The 27,079-nt window shown below is 45.2% G+C and overlaps 1 protein-coding gene across 3 annotated transcripts in view; it reads left to right on the top strand.

The window, feature by feature from the left end:
* Positions 1-26,989, top strand: part of MAML2 (mastermind like transcriptional coactivator 2) — a 202,605-nt gene extending 175,616 nt beyond the window's left edge. For all 3 annotated transcript variants that reach the window (XM_072326773.1, XM_072326774.1, XM_072326775.1), the window contains exons 4-6: positions 15,296-15,499; positions 17,738-17,849; positions 22,316-26,989. In XM_072326773.1, the coding sequence (XP_072182874.1) occupies positions 15,296-15,499; positions 17,738-17,849; positions 22,316-23,295 (1,296 nt within the window). In that variant the 3' untranslated portion in view covers positions 23,296-26,989. The remainder of the gene's footprint in view (positions 1-15,295; positions 15,500-17,737; positions 17,850-22,315) is intronic.
* Positions 26,990-27,079: the final 90 nt, after the last annotated feature.

Here is a 27,079-nt window from a genome sequence, read left to right on the forward strand (position 1 = left end):
CTGTGTGCACAAGATGGGCATTAGTCGGAGTAATTCCCCCAGAAAACCTTGGGAGGAGCAGGCCAGAAGGAAGCAAATACATCTGCGTGAGGGTGTTTTGATTTGGAGTTCCCTGCGTGTCGCCATGTCCCTTAGTGACAGCACCAGCCACAGTCAGGCAGGACACAAAATGAAAGTTCCTATTAAAAACAGGAGCAATGAACACAGGAACATTCAGTTTAATGTCTAAATGTATGTAGATTACTCCTATGGTCTGCACTTGAACAACATTCTGCTGCAAGCATTCCCCTCCACGTGATTTGGTGTAATAGGACTTTTCTAAAACACACTTCTCATCCAAAATGCCGACTGGCTGTTCGAAGGCTGTTTCCTTCCAGCAAGCAGTGAAACCTGGAAATCCCTGTGTTATGCAAGAAGAAGCATTCCCCGTTCTCCTGCCCTCCAGCCATGCTTTCACAGGTTGAGCTCTGAAGGAGGTTGGTCTCTGCATTCCCCAAATTTGTTGTTAGTGTCATGGTTTCTGTGGGCTAAATGAAGCAATTAATGGCAGGTTTGCTGTCCTGTTAGTACGTTAATCTTTCCAGAAGTGTAAGGAATGAAAAATGTTATGTTGGTGACTCAAGAATAATAGTATCATTCAGCCTTCTCGTCTGGTAATGGTTTTGGCTGTACAGGGTTCATAGGAAACAAAGGCAAAGTTGGTATTTTGGCCCAGATTCACCACAGCACTAACCTTCTCCCATGGCACTAACCTTCTTTCTAGGGCCCCCAAGGCTCTCTGGTTTTTGAACCAGACCATCCCAAACAAAATAAACTTCAGCTCATCCTCACATCCGGGCAAAAGAACAATTCCTGCGAACGTGGGAAATATCTTTATGTGGGACAATGAAAATGCTCAGAACTGTGTAGAAAAGTATTTGAAGTGTAATTATGAGGGACTTTGAATTGAAGTGATATCCCTGTGATATCCAGTAGAGGAAGTTAAGAAACGTAAGCGTATTGTTTGGTTGTGGTCGTGATGGCTAAATTTGGTATACATAGCAGCAGGATAAGAAGGTGTCATTTACCTTTTTTTCTTCTTCTAAAGTTGAAGCCAACCTCTCTCTGATCTATGTCATTCCACTACAGTAACCTTTTCTACCAACACTATGATGAAGGAATGGCGTGACAAACATTTGCATGTGAAGATAATGCATGCAAAGGTAGCACCACAGAATGCCTCTTCCCTATGTTCCATTTGCTCTCCTTCTTTATGTGATGAGAGAATGTACAACATTCTGTGCATCCATTGACCTGCTTTCCCTGTGGTGCATCACAGCAGAACTTGCCTTTATGACAGAGCCTGATCCAAAGCCCAGTGAGATTCTTCCAGTGCATTTGCATTTGGCTCCTAAATCTGTTACTACAGCCTTGGTGTTCATGCAATAACATGGCATGAGTTGAACCCATTTCAGGCTCCTAAACAGGACAACACAGTATCATTGAATCACAGAATTATAGAATAGCATGCGTTGGAAGGAACCTTAAAGGTAATCTAGTTCCAACCCCCCTGCTGTAGACAAGGTTGCCAGTAGCTGCTGTCCATTGCATGTCTATGAAAGCAGGGACTGGTGGGTCTGGGTATTCAAACAGCTGTCTGAATCACTCAGCACTGCCTTGAATTAGATGCTATAGTAGCTGCGACATCTAATTACCCATGTAGAGTAGGTGGTTCAAATCAGAGTGCACAGCAGAACAGCAAATGTGGGTTGCTGCTGTCAGATTAGATTCAGATTAGATAATCAACCCTATATTTTCATTAGATTCAACTCAGATTAGTCACACAGCAATTATTATAGAAAATCATAAGAGGCACAGTTAACATCCTTGTTATTAAAATCAAGGAAGCATTTTTACACGGAGAGATCTTTCTAGCAAGGAGTTATTCCCTGAGTTTGACACCTCTTTATTCTGGACAACGAGACTTTTCTGGAAGGATCTTTTCAGCATGCCAAGCAGCTATTTCTTAAATCTGCCTTTTGATGGCCCTACACATCCCAAGCCATCTAACCTGCATAATCACACATCTTTCAACATGCATTTGAGGCACTGTATGCTGTTGTTTAAAACTCACATTATTTGCTGTCCAGTCACTTCTATATTGTAGTAACAAGAGGTTCACAGTAGTATAGAGATGCTTTATCAAGACCCTCGCTAACATTAGCACTGTTTATCGATATTCTTAGTGTCAACCAGCTTCACCTCCCAAATGTCACATCAGAATTCCTTGCCACTCAGTTTCAAGTCACTGATATTCTAAATAATGTGAACTCACATTCACAAGACTTTTTCCCTTTGGTGGAGGTAAACTCTTCTCTGTCAGAGCCTCTTCTTCTGAATCCATGAAGTCTCCATCCTGGTAGAGTTCTGCCTCCTCCATCCAAAAAATCTACCAGGAACTTCTGTGTGGTTTCCAGAGGGAAGGTCACTTGCAGGAGCAGCTGTTTGCTTTGAGTAAAATGTGTTTCTGTACAACACAGTACAAACCAGTGAGCCAAGTAAGTCACATTTAAACCATATTTTGAAGCTAAACGAGTAATATTCTCTCTATTGCCTGAGATTGAATCCAACTTTTGCTTTTTAGGACAAGAAAACAAGTGAACAAGCAGAACAAATATGCAGACTTATAATATCTGAACTCCTACATTACCCAAGTTTGCAATAAACTAATGCTTCTCACTTGTCCTGAATTGTTGTCGAGCTGTCAGAACTGCAAAGGGACGACCTCTGGACAAGCCAAACCAAGACAACTTTTTTAACTTCTCTGCTTTCTAAGCATTTGAATAACGTAGTTTAACCCCATTCTACATCAGTGTTCTCCCTCTGAGCTATATGGTCCAACACATCTCAACAAGCATTGTAGATGCCGATGAAAGTCTCCTTATTGTACAGCTGTCTCTTCAGCTTTGTCACCAGGCAGAGGGAAGGATTTACTCTGCCACCTGAAAAGCCTGATAGTAAACTGTAGGGCTGTGTCCATCAGGTTGCATCATTCTCCAGACTGTTTGTTCTCTTGTTTGTGGATTGTACTCAGCCTCTCCAAACTGCTGGAGAAAAGCTGAGCAGTGTAATGTTCACAAGACATTTCTATATTAGTTGCTTCTTATGTGGGAAACACCACAGTACAATTTGAGGATGATTTGGAGGCTCGAACAGTTGCACTGGAACTTTCCCCCGCTCAGGACTTGTGATATTGTCCACCTGTTCTTTTTTAAATGTAGCTCTTTCTAAAAAAGGGGGAAGCAAAACAGGCTCTTCACCGCTCTTGCACAAGAATAATGCAAAATAAACCAAAGAAGCCCGTTAAGGTTTTCATTGGCATCAACCTCCCCATTCTCCCGAGTCGCACTTTATCTGATAGCTGGAATATGGCAAGCCCTGGATAGTCTCTTTTCATTTCCCACGCTGCAAGATTTGGGCAGCAAATAGCTTAAATAAACGCCAAAAGTAGAATTCCTTTTGACTTCATCTGATTTAAGGAAGCCCTTTCACAGATAACTCCTCCCCAGCATGTTGTCCAGTAGTCCCTGGAGGACCGAGCTATTCTGGCCTCTGTAGTTGGCTCCATCTCAGGTTGGACAAAAAAAACCTAGAAGAAACTAAGCACTACATCCACGTACTATTGGACATTTCTTTGAGCTCAGAGAGATGCCTGATTCTCATTGCAGAGCCTGGGCCATTACACCCTGCCTACTGGCCTTCTGTCATCTTCAATTAACCTTTTTTTCTTGAGATGCCAGATTAAAAAAAAAATAAGAAAGCATCTCACTCATGTCCAGCAATGCTACTAGAAGGGCAGTGAGCAGCAGATAAGCTTCCACAATGGGGATCCTGGGCAGGCAAACTCTGCAGGGCTGAAATCAGTAGGGGGTGAGTTCCTTCTGGATCCAGAGCCCTCAGATCAGCCCCAAGAGCTTCCAAGATACTCTGTAAATCCACGCTGCCTCCTCCATCTTGAGTGAAAAGTGGTATTTGTGTATATTTTTGTATATCTTTGTAGTGATTCTGCCGCTGGTGCAAACAGATCAAGGATAGTAGTTCTGTCAGTTCTCAGGTTGCTGTAGCCATTGGCATCATCTTTATCACACTGTCAGGATGACAGTAGGGGATGGCTAGGGCCTAAGTCTCATGAGGGGAGATCTAGTTTGGATTTAAGGAACAAGTTTTCTATGATAAGGTTATTGATTGCCCAGAGATGTGATGGATGCTCCATCCCTGGAGGTCAGGCTGGACAGCATTCTGAGTGCCTGATCTAGCTGTAGATGTCCCTGTTCATTGCAGGGGAGTACGACTAGATGACCTTTGAGGGTCCCTTCTAACTCAATGCTATGATCCTGTGATTTTATGAAATGACTCCCCCTCCAATTATGTGATAGCAATTATTACAAAGGTCACTCCTCAGGACAAGAGAAGGGTGCAGCTTGGGCTGTTGAACGTGGAGAGGATGGCTGGCCTGACTTGCTTACGTTGAGCCTCGTGTTGTGCACAAGGCCAGTGGCTGTCCCATGTGGGGATGATTTGCTCAGGGAAGTGGTGGAATCACCATCCCTAGAGGTGTTCAAGAAACATGTGGATGTGGCACTGAGTGCTGTGGTTCAGTGATGGGTTGATGGTTGGATCTGATGATCTTAGAGGTCTTTTCCTACCTTAATGATTCTGTGATTCTAATTTGTTGCTCCCCCTATGCCTGGTGATGCTTGGTCTCCAGCTTGGATGCTGATCTCTTCGAGTATCCGTCATTTTCCTGTGACAGGCATCACAAAACAAAGAGATCCATCCCCCTACATGTCGCAGGGCTCCCACCCAAAGCTTTGATCAGCACATGCAGATGCAGGTCAGAGGCATTCCCCACGCATTGCTTTTCAGCATTCAGCATTGTTTTCCACCAGAGCTGTGAGTTTAGAAAGCAGATCCCAGGAGGCTCTGGTTTGAGGATGCTCATGTTCTGGCTGCATATTCTCAGCAGGACGGCTTTGATCTTAATGTGCCTCTGACAGTCATGTCACCCATGTTGTGCCCATTTGTATTCAAATGTTTGGTCCCAGTGATGTGGTTTTTCTGTTGTTGTTGGTCTTTGTATTTAATTATTCTTTCTTCATTAAACATTGCGTTCAGGTTGCCTGCTCCCTCCTGCCCTCCCACAGGAAAGCGTTCTGTGGTGTTTGCTTTGCTTTGTTTTGTTGCTTGAGGAAATTTTTCACATTGCTTCACCATCTCATTTGTTTTGTGATTGTTATTTGGAGGTGACACAAATGTGTTTAGACTGGAATTAATGAGGAGGGTGAGTCCTACACCAGGAAGATGCATGGAAGACATGGAAGGTCCAAAGAAAACCTAGATAAATGCCAGTGGGAGAAGCTAATAAAACTAGAGAGTAGTGTGGAAATCAGGAAGAAAAACACTATAGTGATTTTCTATTGAACTTTGCATTAGTGTTTATGATCAAGAAGAGACACAGACTTCGGTGTCATTTCTAGCACTTCTCTGCAAACTGGGTGGTTATGTGTGAGCACATTTGTATAAGAGTGCCTTCTGTCACCCAGTTCCCAACATTTCCTCTTACAAGACCCTGTTCCTGATTACTTAAGCCTTTTCTGAGTGGGGTGAAGTTTTCTGTGCTCTGTATCATCCTCAGGCTTGCTATTTTTGTAGAATGACAGTAAACACTTGGCAATGAGACAAGAACATCTAGATGAATAAGGTATGCATATCCACAGACAATATATACTCAAATTAAAGATACAGACAGATAATCACAAGTGTTTAATTCAATCAGTTTAGGAAGTTCTCACTGTCTTAACTGGAAGGTACCACTCCTTAACAGAGAGCCTGCAAACATGCACGTACCTCGTCCTGAAGCACCAGGCAGAACCAGCTCCTGCTTTAGCTGGAGGAGTAACATCTTCAACCTTTCTAATTTGGTTTCCTGCAATTGTGAGATGGTAAGGCAAAGGGCTTGGCTTGCTTCAATATGGTTATTGCATTATGCAGACACTGTAAATGATGATGCTAAGGTAGAGCATGCCCCTGATCTTGTGAAAAACCTGATAGTATTTATTATTTACGTTTATTGGCGTACTTATTTCGGTGTTAAATTAGAACAGAGAGCTCCCCATAGACATCCAGGGAGATTTGCCCAGGTGCGTCTGTGGAGACTTATTGCTGGTACCTGCCTGAACCAGAAGGTGTAACCTGACGTCATGCAGAGCCAAGAGTGTCACTGTGTTCTCATGGCTAATGGAGACCTGGGGGCAATTTGTGGCCCCGTTGAAGTCAGCTGGAGTTTTGCCATCAGCTCTGATGGAGCCAACATTCCTGTGCTGACATTTCACAGCAACCTCATCTGCTGAATTTTCAACACGTGCATGTTATTTTCATTAAAAATAAATAGCATCTTTCTAAGATGGAGACCTACATACGTACGTTGTGCCCAAAGATTGCACTAAAAGTTCATCAGGGTTAAACACTGTGAATCCATCCTTGAAGTCTTTGGGAAAACTTCAGATGTGAGCAAGCCCCATTTAGGCTGTTGAGGCTGCACATCCAGCCATCAGATGTCATCTAGGAGTTTATGACTTCTGCAGAGCACACACACGCTTGGGGTTGGCCATGCTCAGGAGCGGGGACAGGCGTTGGGCTGCACGCTTGGCTTTTGGGAACGACATCTGTGTGTCCATCCGCAGGCCCTGGTACAGCACAGACAGGAAATGTGCCAGACTGCCTCGGCGGGAGGCTGCCTCCAACACGTGCAGAAGGGAACAAGAAACTGCTTAATGATTAATCACTGTCAACCTTTGTTCTCGTTAAAGACTGGCTTGTTGGACAAGGCTGGTAATGAGGCTCTGTTCTGGGTCTGTTGCTATGTGAGCATGCAAGAGCTGGAGCTGGTCTGCGGTCCGTGCAAGACACAGTTCCCACTTTGACCAGTTTTAATGAGTTTGGGTGGAAATGTCGTTATAAGAGTGCCCGCTAGTGGCTATAGGGCTGCATCTCTCCAGCAAGTGGCCTCCCCCTCCCTGGGGCTTATGGCAGGAGGACACATAAATCACTGGTGGCTGAGAACTGGTTCACAGGGATCTTGGGGGTGAGCAGCTTGCTTTTGGTGCCGAAAGGCAGAAAGATGTAAAAGACTTCTAGGAAGAACTGTGCAAATAACTATGTGTAAAATTCCTTCTTCCGGCTTCTCATTGAAGGTGGAGATAAACCCCTGCGTGACACCAGATCACCTGTTTTTAGCTGGGAGATTGTGCACAATATCATTTTCAATGTATCTTTTTGTGTAAACTTTTAAAATATTACAGGTCTGCCTTCCCTGACAGATACTGAAATTCTGCAGAATAGAATCACTGAGGCATTAAAAAAAACAACACCCAGCTCTCAGTCTTGTTCTCTTGCTGCCTCTTGGGACTCAGCAGGTGTGCATACAAGTCATGCTGTGTGGCAGAACACTGTGCCCCGTGAAAGCATCCATCCTGCCCTGCTGTCCCAGCAAGAGCTACAGCAGCTGGCTGTGCTGAAGGACATAGAATCACAGAATCATTAAGGTTGGAAAAGACCTCTAAGCTCACCCAGTCCAACCATCAACCCACCCCCAACGTTCCCACACACCACATCCCTCAGTGCCATATCTCTTGAACACCTCCAGGGGCGGTGACTGCACCACCTCCCTGGGCAGCCTGTGCCACCACTCTTGCTGAGAAGTTTTTTCCTGTTATCCAACCTGAACCTCTCCTGGTGCAACTTGAGGCCATCCCCTTTGCTTGTTGGGCATCTGCTGCAGGAGAGGTTTCCCTCTAAACCCATCACTTGTAGGGCGAGTCCTGCCAGAGGCTGCAGAAATGTGGAATGCACTCCCTCTTGTCTGACCATTCCCAGCTCTGTAACATCTGGAGCGGTGGGTCCATGTTTCCTCTTTGGGCTCCACTGCTTGGTTTGTCAGAGGAGTGATGCAGTGTTTACTTCTTGTTGCTGGTTGGACAAAGGCACAAGTATTTCTGGCAGACAGCCTGGGATTGTGCAATCACAGATGCTGGTGTCCGTGATTCCTCGTGAGTGTCCTTTGGAAATATGGTCTTGAAATATTTGCACTGAGGACTCAGACTGTTGATGGGAGAAAAACACAGGAGACGGCCCCGTGTGACTGAGCTTCTTAGAAACATTCCAGAAAACTCCTGAATGGAAACATGTTGCGCTCTTCTCCCACTTCTGACTCTGTAGACACAGGGAAACAAGTCTCAGGATCTTGCGATTTTCAGTGTTATTTCCTCTAATTTCATCATACTGAGATGCTCAAATATACCTATGAATGTGATCTTGCAAGAACCTATAAAACCCTCTCTGGTGGAGTACTAGGAGAAACTCAGCCTATAACAATATATTCTACGATTCACTTGAGATGCTTTTAGGTCTCTCTGTTCAACAAGCTTAAAAAGCCATTTGCCAGTGCTTGAGTGTTCACGCTCTCTCTGCCAGGCATCTTGCTTAGGTGTGACTATAAGCATCTAAAATTAGGAGTGAAAGGGAATGTTCCTATCGTCTAATTCAGGCTCCTAACTCAGTTGCTTAAATTAGGCACCTAGAGCCTAATTATACAGCCTAGTGCCTCTGCATGGTGAAGGGCTTTGGAGAGAATCTGTTCTAAGCCTTTCGTTTTGGACCTGAACTCAGAGGAGATTCACTTTTATGCTGCTAGGTCTTCAGATGTAAAAAGATGGAATGAATCAAAGGTGCTCAGCAAATTACTGTGTTACACCCCAGTTGGGCTGAGCGAACAATAAGGGAAGGGGGGATCGGGATGGCTATGGTTCTTCATGGCCTGTGTTATTTCCAGCCTTGATACACAAATCACATCCTCAGCTGTTGCAAATGAGCATAACCCAGGAACTGCTTGGGGCTCTCGCAGGCGCAGAAAGCGGCCCTCTGCATTCCAGTCAGGAGTGGGAGTTATTCCTAAAAATAAGAAAACACTTTTGCTTTTTCAGTATCACTGAAGGAGCTCTCACTCTGGAGGCACCCTGCCACGGTCCTACTGCAGTTCTGTTTTCCTGTTGGCAGCAAGGCTGAATATTAGGGAACTTCTTTTTCTCAGCAAGAGTGGTGAGGCAGTGGCACAGATTGCCCAGGGAGGTGGCACAGTCACTGTACAGGAACCACGGAGATGTGGCACTGAGGGATGTGGGCATGGTGGGGGTGGGCTGGCAGTTGGACTAAGTGAGCTCAAAGGTCTTTTCCAACCTTAATGATTCTGTGATTCTCTGATTCTACGATCTCCACTGTGCTAACTCTAAACATCCCATTAAGCCAGTTTTTGTTGCCTAAATTACACTGAGTGTGAGTGGGGATAAAAGGCACAGGTTGGTCACTAGATGAACATCAGCTCTAGCCGTGGAGAACACTGGGGAAGCAGCTTCCAGTGAGCCTGTTCTGTCACTGACTGAGCTTCAGTGAATCGCTCTGAAGCCTTTTGCTGCTTTTCTTTTCATTCTCCTCCCTTTTAGACAGAAAATCTATGAGACCCAGGAGTCCATCCTGCCACTCCCGTGCCAGCTCCCCTGGCTGAGAAGCTAGCAGCTTCTGCAGGCATTGTGGTTTAGCAGAAAATTGGTCAATTGTTTCTGCTCTGTCCCACAAAACCATTCATCAACCCAAGGCATTTCAAGGAGCAGAAGGCAAAAGGTCTGCACATGCTTCTGTAACCAGTTGTCCCTAACAGCTCCTGAACAGTGAATTGCAGAAGACATTCAGGGGCTCCTGACAAGACGAGAAGAAGGGAGAGGGCTGCAAATTGCTCTGGTGGTAGAGGAGTCCTGCCAGCTCCTAGCTGTGCTGAAATCCCTCTCCAGCTGCACGTTGCTGTTTCTACTGCAGTATAAAAGCTGCTTATTATCCCCTATTTTCCTTGGTGACTTCACCATTTCTAGCTTTGTGTAGAAGACCAACATGAGTCAACCTAAACATATGGAATGACTGTATAAGGGGCAACAGATTTGATACTCCGCCATACTCAAGCCTACCAGCCAGGTCTGCAGAATGGGGAAGAATAAACTATTCTTACCAACAAGGAAGGACTCGTTAAGGAAGTAAAAGTCGGGGGTAACTTGGGTTGTAGCGACCATGAGATGGTGGAGTTCGAGATCCTGAGCGGAGGAAGCAAAACAAAAAGTAGGATTGCTACCCTGGACTTCAGGAGAGCCAACTTTGATCTCCTCCGGGACTTACTTGGGGCCATCCCGTGGGCCAGGGTGCTAGAAGGCAAGGGGGCCTGTGAGAGCTGGCTAGCATTCAAACGGCTCCTCTTCCAGGCTCAGGATCAGTGCGTCCCTGCAACTAAGAAGTCAGGAAAAGGTGCCAGGAGACCTGCGTGGATGAGTAAGGAACTCATGTGCAAGCTCCGCAGAAAGAAGAAAGTACACGATATGTGGAAAAAGGGTCTGGCCACTTGGGAACAATATAAGAATGTAGTCAGGGACTGCCGAGATGCGACCAGGAAGGCTAAAGCCCACCTGGAGCTGAATCTAGCTAAGGAGATAAAGGATAATAAAAAAGGGTTTTTTAAGTACATTAACAGCAAAAGGAAGGCTAGGGAGAATGTGGGCCCCATACTAAGTGAGGGGGGTGTTCTGGTAACGGGGGATGCTGAGAAGGCGGAAATACTGAACGCCTTCTTTGCCTCTGTCTTTAGTGAAAGGGCTCTCCCCCAGGAATCCCAGTCCCCGGTGGTTGATGAGAGAATCTGGGGAATGGGAGATTTCCCTTTAGTCAGGGAAGAGGTGGTCCGTGAGTGCTTAGGAAACATTAATGTCCATAAATCCATGGGACCTGATGGGGTGCACCCGCGGGTGCTGAGAGAGCTGGCGGAGGTTATTGCTAAGCCGCTCTCTGTAATTTTTCAAAGGTCTTGGAGAACTGGGGAGGTGCCTGAAGACTGGAGGATGGCCAATGTCACCCCAGTCTTCAAAAAGGGCAAGAAGGATGACCCGGGTAATTATAGGCCAGTCAGCCTCACCTCTGTCCCAGGGAAGGTGATGGAACAGCTTGTGCTGGATGCCATCTCCAGACAACTGGGAGAAAAGGAGGTTATCAGGAGTACTCAGCATGGGTTCACCAAGGGGAGGTCGTGCTCGACCAACCTGGTGGCCTTTTATGAAGATGTCACTAGCTGGGTGGATGGGGGGAGAGCGGTAGATGTAGTCTACCTTGATTTCAGTAAGGCTTTTGATACGGTCCCCCATGACATCCTTATAACAAAGCTGAGGAAGTATGGGATAGATGAGTGGACGGTGAAGTGGATCGAGAATTGGCTGACTGGCAGAGTGCAGAGGGTTGTCGTTGGCGGTGCGGTGTCTGGCTGGAGGCCTGTGACTAGTGGTGTCCCCCAGGGGTCTGTGCTGGGTCCAGTCTTGTTCAACATCTTCATCAACGACCTTGATGAGGGGATAGTGGCCACCCTCAGCAAGTTTGCTGATGACACGAAGCTGGGAGGATTGGCTGACACGCCTGAAGGCTGTGCGGCCATTCAGAGAGACCTGGACAGGCTGGAGAGCTGGGCAGTAAGAAACCGGATGAGGTTTAACATAAGCAAGTGTAGAGTCTTGCATCTTGGTAGAAATAATTGCATACACCAGTACAGGTTGGGGGAAGACCTGCTGGAGAGGAGCTCTGCTGAGAGGGACCTGGGCGTCCTGGTGGACGACAGGTTGGCCATGAGCCAGCAGTGTGCCCTTGTAGCCAAAAAGGCCAATGGCATTCTGGGGTGCATTAAAAAGAGCGTAGCCAGCAGGTCAAGGGAGGTGATCCTCCCCCTCTACTCTGCCCTGGTGAGGCCTCATCTGGAATACTGTGTCCAGTTCTGGGCTCCCCAGTACAAAAAAGACAGGGATCTCTTGGAAAGAGTCCAGCGGAGGGCCACAAAGATGGTGAAGGGCCTGGACCATCTCCCCTACGAGGAGAGACTTAGGGAACTGGGTCTGTTTAGCCTTGAGAAAAGAAGGCTGAGAGGGGACTTGATCCAGGTTTATAAATACCTGAGGTGTGGGAGCTATAGTGGCGAGGCTGGTCTCTTTTCAGTAGTGCGTGGGGACAGGACTAGGGGCAACGGGCTGAAACTCCAGCATAGGAAGTTCCGCACGAATGTGCGCAAGAACTTCTTTACGGTGAGGGTGACGGAGCACTGGAACAGGCTGCCCAGGGAGGTGGTGGAGTCTCCTTCTCTGGAGATATTCAAGACCCGCCTGGACGCCTACCTGTGCGACGTGGTGTAGGGAGCCTGCTTTGGCAGGGGGGTTGGACTCGATGATCTCTAGAGGTCCCTTCCAACCCCTATAATTCTGTGATTCTGTGATTCTGTGATTCTGTGAGGAATAGACTAATTCCCTCAATCTAGGCAGGCAAAGACTGTCCAGGACACAGCCAGGATGGGACAGCCCAGCAGAGATGCTCTGCTCCATCTGCCTGTGTTCCTGCCACAAACGGACTCCCAGCAAATGCCTTGGGCCATCCACAGGAGGCAGAAGGCTGGACTCATTGTCATCTGCTTTGTAAAGTGGGATTGGTGCTTCCAAGCTCTGCATGGCAACCATGCTGTCAAGAAAATAGAACAGGAGCCCAGACCTGAAGTTACTGCATGAAGTAACCCTGGGATGGGAAGGGAAGGGAAGGGAAGGGAAGGGAAGGGAAGGGAAGGGAAGGGAAGGGAAGGGAAGGGAAGGGAAGGGAAGGGAAGGGAAGGGAAGGGAAGGGAAGGGAAGGGAAGGGAAGGGAAGGGAAGGGAAGGGAAGGGAAGGGAAGGGAAGGGAAGGGAAGGGAAGGGAAGGGAAGGGAAGGGAAGGGAAGGGAAGGGAGAAGAAAAAGAAGAAGAAAAAGAAGAAGAAAAAAGAAGAAGAAAAAAGAAGAAGAAAAAAGAAGAAGAAAAAGAAGAAGAAGAAGAAGAAAAAGAAAAAGAAAAAAGGAGAAAGAAGGAGAAAGAAAAGATTTATTATTCTAACACATATGTAAGTTAGAAGCCAAAGCCTCTCTTTATGTGTGTGAATACAAGTCAGTTGCAGCAGGGAAAGCGAAAGGCAAATCCAATCTTAAATGCTTTGATTTACTGCAGATCTAAACAGTGAAGCACAATGTTCTTTGTGGCGCTGGCAAACAAAAGCCCGGCTGTGCTCCCAGCTCTGCGCCATCTCGTCTCACTGTCCCTTCTGCTTTCCTGCTCCTCGTTGGTTCTGCATCTCCCATTTACTTTGGTGAGAGATGTCACCAGCGGCAATGAACACCTCCTGGTCCACAGGGATGTGAGCGAGGGGCAGAGAAGGGTTTTGGGAAGGGTCCACAGCTCATCCTTGTGCTGCTGGAGCTGCTCTGCCTCCTCCAAGCACTCCGCTGCCCATGGGAACACAACTGGATTAGGAGCGCAACGCGGCCTCATCAGCTCACACTGACATTTCATGAACAGCAGTGAAAGGACTGAATGCAAAAAAGCAAACTGGCTCCGAGTCCTTGATTTATACTGTTTTCTCAGGGCCTTTTTGCCAAGCAGCGAGCGCATCGTGCCAATTGCTGTTACAGAAAAGCTTTCTTTGATAGGTAGCTTGAATGGACACTGCCCATTTTATGTTAAACAAAGTCCTTCCCCACGGCTCAGAGGGGCTGGCAGGGGATAAGGGAGAGAGAAAAGGTTGGGCTTTATTGGGATGTTGTTGTTGTTGGTTTTGGGGTTGTTTTTTTTTTAGACTGGACTATGAAAGCACATTTGGTGGAGCCTGCATTATCTGTGCAAAAACACAACAGATGAATTCTATTAATGGATATAACATGTGGCTGGGTTCAAACTAGAGTGTCATTTGAATATGGAAGTCAAAGCCAATTTATTGTAACATATTTTTCTTTTCAAAATATTTTAAGAAAGACAAAAAAGTTTGCGCAACAACTTGGCAAGCAGGTCTGTTGAGAGGAGGTAGTTTCTATCTTGCAGCTAACATAAGGGCTGAAAAATGTGGCAGTGCTGAGCAATCCCGGATTCCTTCTGGAACCAAAGGAAAGTGTGCGGGATATAATTGTGTAAGGGCCCAATAAATTTTCAAGGGTGGGTTTGTAACACTGCCCTGGGGGCTGCAGGTGGCTCCAGAAGAAAGTCACAGCTTTTATTTCATTAAGAGACATCAAAAACTTGTATCCAGCTAGCTCTGCACTCATGTAGCCCCATCTAAAAGCCACAGAATTATTTTAAAATAGAAATAACTCCAACAGTCACTGTGTTTCTTCCATGCCAGATGGTATAAAGATAAGTTGGATTAGTTTGCAGTATGCATGTTACTGTGTGTGAGAGGGTGCTTTTGTGCGCTGAGCAAAAGCTAAGATGTGGAAATGAGCTTTCCTGGGGTTTTCAAAGTGATTGTCGGTGCCCTGAGGTCTGCAGGGTGTGGAAGGCAGCCTGGCCCATCCTTCTTTCACTGTCAGTTGGTCCTTCTTTCCCCGGATGCCATGAGAGGCCTTGGTCATGGAGCAGGGCTTCACCCTGGGACTACACCTCAGGACTAAGAAGTGTCACTCCATGGGGCATCACACTGCCTTTGCCATGGATTTGCCCCAGTGCTGTGTCAAAATACAATGCTGGGTATTAAGTTATACCGAATTCACCATCTGGTTCCTATGCTGAATTGCAACAAAGCAGATTCAGGAAACTGATGTTTCTCATAACAGTTGTGACCTCTCCAGTCCTGTTTTCTTGCAGCTAAGGAGCACCTGACTATCGAGCAATCCAACATAGGCTGAATGTTTTCGTGGGCTAGCACATTTTTGTGTGCTGATTGAGAAAGTCCTTTCCCACATTTGGTGAAGATCCAAGTAGCAAACACTGGTGAAGCAAGTAGACAGAAAACATATTTCTGTCAACAGAAACCATGGGTAAAAGAAAATGAGCAGCATATTCTCATCCCATGACTGTTGTCATCCTGAATGTATAGTCCGGACTTCCCAAGTACCTTCCTCATCAAAGGTCATCAAAGGTCATCTGTTAATGTTTCCCAGGCTCCTGGTACAACATCAAGGTTTTCCACTGGAATCACCGGGCATGTTTTCATAGTCTTCCACGAGCAATAAAGTTACCCCACCCCTTACTTACTTTGTCAAAGCTTTTGCATCAGTCACTTGTGCTGAGAGCCTGTGGACTGTCCGCCGCACTTGAGCAAACTGCATAAAAGGGATTATTTCCTTTTCTTGTTGCTTGTTATTATTTTCATCCTTCATGAGCCATTTTTTTCTGTTTCAGGATCAACACTCTGTGGTAGGCCAGGGAGCTGGCCCCACTCCAAACTCCAGTTCTTGCTCAAATCCAAACACTGGAAGTGGCTACATGAACTCATCCCAGCAATCAATGTTGAATCAGCAACTGATGGAAAAGAAGCAGGCTCTGCAACGGCAAATGATGGAGCAAAAACAACTCCTCCTACAGCAGCAGATGTTGGCAGAAGCTGTAAGTTTTCCAGCTCCTTATTTGACGGGGAAAAGATTTTTTATGGAAATAGTAGAAAAGAAAGCTAAGACAGAGAGAAGTACCCAAGACCAAGGTTATTTTGACAAAGCCTAGGCCTTCTGGAGTGTGCCTCATATTTCTCAGCACTTCAATATGCCCTTTCAAAACTACTTCAGTTTATATGAAACAACTGAAGTATAAGAGCTACTGTAGCTTTGTTATAAGAACTAAGGATATGCTTAATCCCAGGCATATGAATATTTCCAGTGGTTTTCCTTGTGAGATAAGTTAAGGTGCACTGCTGCACTGCCTTGACTCCAGAGCAAATCTGACTTCCAGGCTCAGCAAACTAAACAGAATGGTATAAAGGGCCTATGTGTAAGCAAGCAATTGTGTAAGCAATTGGTTCTACAACCAATCTGTGTGCTTGTCTGGGATTGCCCATGAATTCTTCTTTCTCTATTTCTCTCTGTACATTTCCAGATAGCTGTAGCAGGCTCTTTTCTCTCCCTTGTTAACCGGAGCAAGGGGGATATGTTTGGTATTGATGGAAGTGACTGACCCCAGAACCCACTAGTTTTGTTCTGCTAAAGTAGCACTGCCATTGATACCACATCCAGTCTGCTGAAGGTGCTAAATGAGCATGGCCAATTCAAAGGGGCATCCCAGCTGCCCCAGGTCAAGGTGATACCAGACCCCCAGCCTATGGCTTATGTACCTCAGGAGAGCCTACAGGGCACACCCATTCACATTGGCATGTCATTTTGAATCCAAAACTTTCTCTTCTATATAGAAACAGATCCAGAAAAACTGGCATGTTTAGTGAATGCCATGGAAGAGCACAGAAATGGAAAAAACACCCATGGCTTCGTGTGGATATTTTCAATACAAGTGAAAAAAATAAAATCCATATTTTTATAGATGCCTCTTTGTTTACAAATGTGTGAATGCTCCAAAAATACCAACTAAAAAGACTTGAGTTTGAAATTCAGGATTTCATTGTCCTATAAGGGAAATAACTGCTAGCTTTTTAGGTTATGCAGAAGAGAACTGAAGCGTCGGCTCAGCTCCGTGCTGCACTTTTCCGAACCTTTAGCAGAAGAAAAAGTGAATTGCTCACATAACTCCTCTTAAAAATAAGTAAAAGCCAAAGAGAAATTAAAATAACTCTACAGAACGAGATCTTTGATCAGCTTTCATTTGTTTTGTATTGTGGACATGGCAGTTCACATAAGGCCTAAATGCATTTTTTTTTGCTGGGATTGCCTGCAGGTTAACTTGCCTTTTTCTTACAAGGCTGACTGGTATGTTGAAACGAGCTCTATAAATCTCACTTTTAGAACGCATTAGGGAAAGGCCTAAATGCTGCAAGAAAGGCTTTTCTGCCAGCACTTCTGAGTTTCAGGTAGAAGAGCCCTGAGTAAATCTGATTGGCTTCAGGCACATACGAGGCCTGGTGATCTTCCACAGCGATGAGCTGGTTTGCTGTCTGAGCAGATCCAAGCTCATTAAGACAAATCTGCATCTAGGCCACTGGATGACCTTGGCCACTGCCCAGAAATGGCTTTTCCCCTCATGCCCAGTGGAGAGCACAGGGAGCCTTTTATATGATTTCCCCATAGATTTTGGGTGTAAAGTGCCCTGGATTAGCCAACCTCAGGTCTGCAAGTACGAAGCTCAATTTCATTGGTGAGCATGTCGCGGAGAAGAGAGGCCTGCCCAGTAGGCCTGACTCTAGGAGGCACACGCACACCAGTAATGTCTTTATGTGGACAGGGCAATTGCATTTCAAGGACATAGGTTTCTACCTTCCTTTCACTAAGTATGTGTCCCAGTGCTTGCACTCCTAGGATAAGCAAGACAGTGCCATGTACACGTACAGGGAAACACAGGGCAGTAGTGAGTGGTATAAACAACCATCCCAGTACAGTCTTTGTTAAGCCCTGTCCACATCTCCTGATTGCATCTATGATGAGAAGAGACAGGAAGGGGACAAAGCAATGGGTCTTGCTTATTTCTGTGGCAACTCCTCCAATGTAGGAGGAAGGAAGGAGGGAGAGATACAACAAAGCATGTTTAATGGCAAGCTGAAATCCTCTTTGCCAGCCCTGCACATTCACCCAGGTCAGCATGGGTGAAATGGGCTGGGAAATGTCGACATAGCCAAGGGGCAGGTGTGGACCTTGCAGGTCTGGACCCATCTTGCTAAATTAACTAATTTCTACTCTCATCCTCCAGGAGAAAATCACTCCACAAGATCAACTGAACAGACACTTGACACGACCACCACCAGATTATAAAGACCAAAGAAGGAATGTGGTCAACATGCAACAAGCCAGCCAGTATCCTGGTAAGTGTCCATGTACTAAAAGAAACTTTTTCCTCCAGAAGAGCCAGGCATGCACTGATAACAAGGGCCTGATTTTATGGGTACCCCTCCCTTCAGCACTGCTTGGAGAAGACTTGCACTGAAATACCTTATACAGAGGTGCCTTCATGAATGTGCAGCCTTACTCTGTCCAGAAGTTTCTCTTCTGGAACTTCTTGCTTCAGGGATTGAGACTAGAAACATTCTTCCCTTCAAACAGAAGCTTATTTACAGCATGAAGACTCTTACACTGATTCTTAATTATTACATATGATGCCACTATGGGCACCAAAGCTGCCATTTGAACTTTTAGTCCCTTTTTTATATGCCTCAGTGCTTCACTACAAGCAGCATCTCAACAAATCAGCCAAGCAGTGAGATAAAAGTCCCAGCATTCAGCCACAGCTGCCAAGAGTAGACAGGTTCTTTGTTTCAGCTCCTGAGCCCTCTCCTCCATAGAGAGCCTGGATTGGGAGCACAGAACTGCTGGGCTTCCCTGCCATTTGTGTAGCTGGTTGGCTGTGGGCTGCTCTGAGCGCAGAGTAAGGAAAAAGTGCTGTGGAGAAAGAGAAAGTCAGAGGGAGCGCAGCAGGTAGGATCAAGGATGTTCTCTATCCTGCAGTGTTCGTGCATTTAAGTATAAAGCGATTCTCACCTTCTAGTCATCTCTGTATGCAATACACTAAAAAAAAAAAAAAAGAAGATGTTTTGGTTTTTATCCTTTACTGTCAGCTCTGCAAATTCTACAGAGATATCACAGAATCACAGAACTGTAGGTGTTGGAAGGGACTTCTAGAGATCAGTGAGTCCAACCCCCCTGCAAAGTAGGCTGCACAGGTAGGCATCCATGTGGGTCTTGAATATCTCTAGAGAAGGAGAATCCACAACTTCCCTGGGCAGATATGAGCCTTTCCCTCCTACCTATCCATTGCAGCAGAACTTCTTCACTTTCTCTTACATCTTTAATGGGTTCCCAAGTGCAGCTCCTCTGCCCAAGCTGCTGACACAGCACCAACATGGAGATGTTCATGCGCTGCTTTGCTGTTTACAAGTCCCAGCAGTGACAAACTTGCTGCATTCTACAACCTGCTGCTTTCTGACAAGTCTGAGCATTTCCTGTCTTTAGTACATTTCCACAAGCATCACTGATGCCCACGGCGAGGGCAGTGCCACAGGGCCCTGTGTGCTGGCTGGGTACTTCCTGTGCTGTTACAACAAATGCTTTGATTATGCTGGCAGTTTTGCTAGGGAATCCTGTGATTTCGTGCACTGCTTAAAGGCTCATTCCTGGATTCAAATGATTAACTGAGATTCTTGGCTTACACTTGTAAACAACACATCTCTAGCCTGAGAGAGAACATGGAAACGGCTGCAGCCACGTCTGCGAAAGGCTCCAAAACAAGTAGGTCGCCATTGTTATGTGGCTCTCCTTGTTTGAAATCTGATGGACACCTTGCCAGGCCTTGTGGCATTTCAAGACACATCTCCTGGATTTGCAACATATGAGATTGGCAGCACTTACCCATGCAAATCTCCCCACTGAGGAACTCAAGGAAGGAGAGTAGCATTTTGGGTGAGCCTGGGAGAAAGGACTGCACTGGGAGCTCACCACACAGCTACCAGCTGGGGTGGTTGGGAAACTCTTGCATATGGCAGCAACACGGGGAATCTATTCCTTGTTTTTCTGGGAAGAGCTTTGCTCAGGTCAGGGAGAAAAAAACAACAACAAAGTTAACTGAAAATCCATAAAGGCCTGGAGACATGTGGTGAAGCATTTTATTTCCCTGTGCTTTTCCCTCCAGTGCTGTGTCACAGCAATAAGCCCCTGACGCCAGCAGGTGAATGGGGCAGTGAAGGCGTTTCGAACCGCTACCGCCTGGGGTGTCCAGCTGCCGTGTGTGCAGTGCTGCTCGGGGAGAAATGTCTTCCCATCTGGAAGAAATCAGGATGGAAAATATTCATGTTAAAAATAAAAGGATAAAAATAGCAATACAAAGGAAAAAAAAAGAGAGAAACTTCGTCTTTTGCGCAACATGTACAACCCATGTCTCGAGCTCACGCTCCTTAAAGCATTTACGCAAGAAGCAGGATGCCAACCCTTGAGGCTCCCCACAGCTGGCAGGGTCGCCCCAAAGGGCTTCATCCCACAGTGAGTGCAGTGACCCCGCCAACCTGTTGTAGCTTTCTCAGTTTGCCTGCAGAGAGAGGATTGCTCTCCCTCAGTGCTGTTTCAGGTCTTTGGAAGTGTTTCCTATGCCATTCCTCCACCTCACCAGCAGCTTAAGGGAGCAAAGTCTGAGGACCCCGATTTCTATTACCCCTACAAGCAGAAAGCAATACACAAACCACACGCAAAGCCAAAGATAGGCTGTGATCTTTTCTGCTTAGCACTGAGTCTCTTCCCAGGAGCAGTGCAGCACACAGGGGAGAATCCAATGGTGGGCTCCTCAGAGCATCTCCTGTCCAAAGGGCTGCCAAGCTCAGGGAGTGAATTGAGATTTTAGAGCACTGAGATTTTAGAGCATTGAATCACAGAATTGTTTGAGTTGGAAGGGACCTTTAACATTCATCCAGTCTGACTCCTCTGCAATGAACAGGGTCATCTACAGCTAGATCAGTCTCCTTAAATTGTTTTGTAAATAAGCATCTCCTACTTGGAGCCAGTTTGTAAAGAGCTCACCTTCCAGGATCAGGTGAGCTTCTGAATCTAGGTGTCTGTTTATGTTGATTTGGAATAAGCAACTCTGGTTGTGGAGTCAAACCCGGTGCTAATAATGAATCGGGAGGAGTTTGCTTTCAAGTACTTAATTGAAAAAGGAATTATTTGCATCCGTTACTAAACAGCAATAGCATATGTATAAAAATGATGCAGAAACAGCAGAAATATGTGATAATTCTTTTATTCTATTCCAGTCTCAGTGAACCAAAAATCATTATGGTGAAATTTCAGCAGGAACAGTATATTAAACAGATGTTACTAAACATAGATGTTTTAAATATGTATGTGCATGATTTGTGTTCAAGAGTTCTACAAGAGCTGGCTGAGAGGTTCTCCAAATTCTTAATGTCACTCTTTATTTAGTCCTGAAACTCCGAGGAAGAAAACTAAAGCCATAACAAAAATTAGAAGAGTAATTAAGTAATTGGTGCCATAGTGACCTAATGTGGAGCCCAGCAGAAGTACTGGGGAGCTAATTGGTAGCCTATGTAATAAAGAATTTAAGAAGAGAATATAATTAATGTCAGGCAATGTGGGTTTTTCATAAAAGGCATCTTTTCAAACTCATATGGCTTTTTTTTTTCAGGGAAGCCACAACTTTACCTTGATAGAGGTAGTAGTTGTTCAGGTAGTGCACTTTAAAGCATATGACTTGGTACTGCATATTTTGATTAAGAAACCAGAGTAATAAAAGATTAACATGGCATGTAAGAAAATGGCCGATAGGCCTCCAGATATCCCTGCAAATAAAGCTGAAAGGACACAGTTTGAAGTGGTGCTGAACAAGAAATAAAACACTTGCTTTACTTCCATTCTGGAGTTGTGTAAGAACCATTAAATACTGTGGGTAGCTGTGATGTATAGCCTTGAAATCAGATGCTGAGAACTGGCAAGTTTTGAAAAGAGCTGAGAATAACTGAAGGACTGGAAAATATGCCACACATTGAGATACTGGCAAGACACGGTCATGGTCTTTAAGCACCTGCATGATAAGAAGGGACTGATGATGGACCAACTGATAAAAATAATCAAACAGACAAATGTGTAATAAAATTTGGTGATAAAGTCAAAGTTAGTTAAATTCAGCCTGGGTTTGTAGATGGTTTCAGCTAACTACATCTGTGTTTATATCTAGAAAATGTTTGGTCTTCTTCAGACAGCCAGTGGGGCTTGGAATTATTTCAGACCCTTGCACTGCATAAGCAATGGTCTCGTGTCCGCTTGGTCACCACACAGCAGCAAGCAGGTCACAGGACTGAGCAGCTCTCCTGGCATCTGCCTGGGGCAGAGGCTGTGTGCTGCATGTGGGTGAGATGCAGTCTTGGCTGAGAAGGAGAAAAGGGAAATATAAGAAGTCTCACCTCACTTCAATGGGTTTTGTCTCGCATTTCTATCATTACTATTTAAAAAGAAAAAAAGGCAGAAAATTGTTCATTCCTTCCCATGGGTTCTTACTATCTCTCCTTATTCCAATATTTCTCTTCCAACAAATACCACTTCTGGCTTATCCAGTGTCCTCTGAAAGGATGGAAAGACCACCAGTGGCTTCATATAAAGAAAACAACCCATTAGCTGATAGGCATCTTCAAGGCTTCAAATAAGTAAATGTAAATCCTATCAGAGCAAGATATCTTACTCAAGAAATTCTGGATTTTTAACCTGTTGGTATTTGAATGACGTCATGTATCAACACGCTTATGTTTAAACATGCATGTTTTCTCCTTTCCAGGTGGTTCGCCAGCTGTGAGCATGAGCTCCAGCATGTCTTTATCAAACCCAATTTCAACACACAGCATCATGCCTCAGAGCTCCAGCCTCATGTCCACCCCTGCTGGGACACGAATGCCTTCTGTTCCTGCTGCTCGGAGTATGAGCTGCTATGGGAACCTTCCTTGCAACCAACCGAGTGCTTACAGTGTGACTTCAGGAATGAATCAAATGCAGCCACACAGAAACCAAACCCAAGTCCTTCCCACTCAAAATAATCCCATGATGTCTCGACAGCAAACCATGACGCAGAATAACAACTCAGCTGCTTTTGGGACTGGGTCAGTGGTCAGCTCACAGCAAGTAAGGCCAAGTTTGAATCACGGAGCCACAGGTATCCCCGTGCAAAGACCACCCAATGTGATGATCACAGCTACGGCCACTGCTCAGAACTGGGCCCCGCAAGAAGCTGCTGTGAAGCAGCAGGACGCACTGAAACCTACAGGTGTCCGTTTCCCTACAAGCACTCCATATTCTAACCAGTCTTTGCAACGCAACATGGGCAACCAGCATTTTCCTCAGCGTGCGTTGGCACCTCCTAATCAGTTAACAGCAGGAGTCCAAATGAGGCCTCCTCTGAACCAAATGCACCAGACTGTAAATGGACAATCTGCTGGTTCGCTACGAGGTCTAAATGTAAGACCTAACCAGATAAGAGGACAGACTGTGCCTACCTTGAATCAGCCAGGAACAAGCATGACACCTCCGTCATCTCTGCCGTCTACCAGTTTCACATCAACCAACCAAAACTCCCGGGCTTACCAAGGAGGTGACCATGGTAGTGACCTCACGTTTGACTTTCTGAACCAGCAGAGTGACAGTATAGGACCTGCGCTCAACAGTGATTCAGACTTTATAGATTCTTTACTGAAAACAGAACCTGGTAATGATGACTGGATGAAAGACATCAATCTTGATGAGATTTTGGGGAACCACTCGTAAGTGACAGTGCCAAGGGTGAAACAGATGAAGCAGCAGTAAGGACGTTAGCTTCTTCTTTAGATGCCAACAATCTGCTTTATTAACTTACACTCCAGTAACTGGGCTGTCCTTTAAAGTACCACATAGGGTGACCACCTTGTTTGAAGAGTTGCTCTGGGAACAGTGGTGATGTCTCCCTGATCAAACGATAATGTAAATGGTAGTCATGCCTGCCAGAAAGGAGTGAGAATACGTGAAGGGTCTGTTCCCCACGCTGGTGCCCACCACATTGCAAACTCATTAGTTCTTCTCATGGGTGCTGTGTGGAAAAACACTTAGCTTCCCACCAGAAGCACCAGAGAGTAGTATGGGCTGCAAAACATCATTTCTCAGAGTGTAAGTAGCAGCCCAAGTGGTCCAGAGATCTTCAGTCATTGTCTTTGCAGCCCTTAACTACCTTGGGACTACTCAGCCCTGACAGGATCAGGCTCTGTGTAAATCTCATGGTGTTCTAAAAAACTGTTTACTTCTATACAGTACAGACTCACACTTGTGTTTCAAATGGTTTTGTTTTAAACCTTCTATGTTTTATACCACACAAAAGGGTAAGTGGTCCAATCCAAGGAAAGGAGACAGATCGTGCAACAGACGTTAGCGTGTAACTCGGTGTGCTCTAGTTTTTGCTTTCTCTCATTCACCAGCGCCTGCAGCCAGTATCAGAGGAAGCTGCCTTCCTGTCAACAGCACAGGGAGACATGGCATGAGCTATGCCAGAGCTTGGGAGCCTCCCTTTGCCACCTTGCCCTCCCCCAAGAACACCAGTGACTTAATAGACAAATTAATTGAGAAAGGTGCTCACAGTTTGACCCTCATGGGCTACTTTCCCAGTCCAGATTACAGGAGGGCAAATACATGATGTGGCTCAGTGAAGCCACAGCATGTATCCCCATTTTCATCTTAACCCAAGGCACGGGTCAGGTAATTCAGCCCAGTCCCATTCTATCAAACAGGTTCTTCCCTGCAGGAATTCAACTCTCTCTGTCTGGGAGAGACTGACATTTTGATTGCACAGTATTTTGACTCCACTTTCCAAAGCTCACCTTTGGTATATGAGGGGAGTTTAAGAGGTCCAACAATGGCCCAGATCAACACCGCTTCTTTCAGCAGAGTACAAGGGTGCTGCCTCTGGAGCCAGCATGCATACACATCCATTGTAACCACCTGGGTTACCTGCAGTATTCGCTCAACCACATCTATGCTGGTACATTGAACAGTTTTAAAGAATATTTCTGGGCACTCGACTCAATCATCTGTTCTGGCTTTTTGGGATGGTTCAGCTAACATTGCCTGAGCAATTTCTGTATATCAATAGGAAATTAACTTGAGTCACAGCAAGTTTGCAGCTACCGTGCATTGAAGGCTAACAGAACAGAGTAGTAAGGATACGGATTCCACATTGCTTGACTTCACTGCTACAGAATAGTCTATAGGCTTGGCCAGTCAGGACATCAGAAAGAGGTCCTATGTCACAATAAAGTAACTCTACTGTGAGTCTGGAAGGAGAATTCAGAAATGGGAGCAGATCTTGCAATTGAAATGAAAATGCTGTGCTTTAAAATGATGTGGCGAGACGTGTTTCACAGCCTCCTCTGAATTAGTTAAAACTAGATGTGGCAAAGGAATACAATGCCTGCGTTCACATGCCTCAGTGCCAAGAGGCACTGCTCTACCCCATCCGTGCGAGTGCTTTATTCATCCTTGTTAGTGGAAGTGGGATGAGTAGACTATCTGACAATAGCCCCTGCACTTATCTGACCTATTTCTCAAGAGAAGTTTTAATAAGGCTTTTCCAGTTATTTCTTACTGTTATTTCATGTGGGCACGATTTTCCATGATGTTTCAAGAAGCACGGTCACATGGTCACACACACAAGCGCCAGCACCTCCAAGTAAGGTGTAACATGGGCATTTGATGAGACGTACCAGTTGAGGCAGATGGACCGTGATGCTATTAATTCCCAGACACGCTGTTCATGAGAGAGATGAGAAACTATGCTGGAGTGTCCCTTCTGCCCCACCTAGTGATCGCTGTACATTGCTGCCTTGCACACGGTGGTGGCTCAGCTGCCCAGAAAGCTCCATTTTATCCCCAGTTTTCACTGGGGTGCATGCAGTATTGATGTTTCCAAGTCTTTAAAAAGCTTTTCAGCTCAAGCCACCAACTCTGGGAGTGATACAGATGCAGTCTAACAAATGCATCCTCTATATACTGTGCAAATCTAGAGTGAAACAGTAGCTAGGAGTTGGAAGTGTAAAGATCAGTGCACAGGAATGCACACTGTCTGTGAGCAGGTCAGCAGTGACCACCCAACCTCTTGCATGAGCAGACAATTCTGATGCTAAAGCTGGGGCTGGGTTAGTCTCATCAAGAGCACTGAAGTCTGCTAATTTCAGCTGCACTCACATGCCATTGAGAAAGCCACCTGTAGTGAGAACAGATCGTTTTCTACATCCTCAAATGATGTAAAATAATGCTCAGCTGAGGAGCTGGTCCCAAGACTTCAAGCTGTCACCCAGTGCTGGATTCAATGCTGAGCTTTGGCCTGTTGGTCCCAGCCTGCAGTGGAGGAAACACTGGGCATCCATGGGATCAAAATGTCATCCTGTCTTAAGTAAACCCAACAAGGCAGAGGCCACTGCAGTCCTGTAAAGACACACCTGATGCATTTGAAATAGGAGCTGGCGAACGACTTCTTGCTACCAAAACTTGAATCCAGTGTCCTTTCTTCAGAACACCTGTGTCCAAGCAGAGTTAGTGTCTTTGTTTTCCTTTCTTTGCAATGGTTAAGTGCACTACCCTTAGAGTCTATTTTTCATCATCGACCGAACGCTCTTCACAGTATTGGGTTGTAAATATAAAGAATTATTTGTTTTGTAAACTTTTGTAAAAAAAAAAAGAAAAAAGAAAAAAGAAAAAAGGAAAAAAAAAAGCAAAAAAGAAAAGGAAAAACAAACAAAAACGAAATAAAAACAAAACCAAAAAGTAATAATATTTTGGTAGGAATAATAAAATCATATTATTTGGGTTATATTTATACATATGTGAAATAAATATACTATCAAAAAGTTGTATTTTATACAAAAAAAAAAGACAACGGTTACCTTTTGTATTCTATATACAAAGTTTTGTATGATACGATTGTTTATTTTTATCTGCAGACTTCGGATTTTGGGGGAGGGCAGGATGGGATCGTGGTTAAATAGCTGGGCCTGACCCCAAGCTCACTGAAACCAATGGAGTCTTTCCATTGCCTTCGCAGGGCTTTGAATCAAGCCTTTAAATCAACTTCAGGTATATTTGAAATCTGAAGCTCTCTGGAAACCTCAACATGAAAACATTCCAGGTTTCAATTTATTATTTTTTTCCCTCCCCCCAAAAAAAGGCTTTTATTCTTGTTGTTGTTGTTGTTGTAACTCTTGGGAGGCAGGTGGGACCCGTGTAACTGTCACGTCCTTGTTGCATGTACGTCTGCTTTATATTTTCCCCATATTATAAACCAGTGTTTCTCTATACAGACTGAAAAAGAAAAGTTGCTGTACAGAAATGTTTGTGTTTATGCATTTTTACATGTGGCTGTATATACCTCTTAGTACTATGCAGTGACACTTATTTGACTCCATTTATTTTTCACCTAAACATGAATAGTATGTTTTTCAGTAGCTATCAAAACTCTGCCAAGTAAATCAATCAAAATTACCCCGAGTGTCTCTTTTCTTAATGTGAATGTTAAAATTAATGTCTGTTT

Source organism: Excalfactoria chinensis, chromosome 1 (genome assembly GCF_039878825.1).
Source record: "Excalfactoria chinensis isolate bCotChi1 chromosome 1, bCotChi1.hap2, whole genome shotgun sequence".
In the NCBI taxonomy this organism is placed as follows: domain Eukaryota; kingdom Metazoa; phylum Chordata; class Aves; order Galliformes; family Phasianidae; genus Excalfactoria; species Excalfactoria chinensis.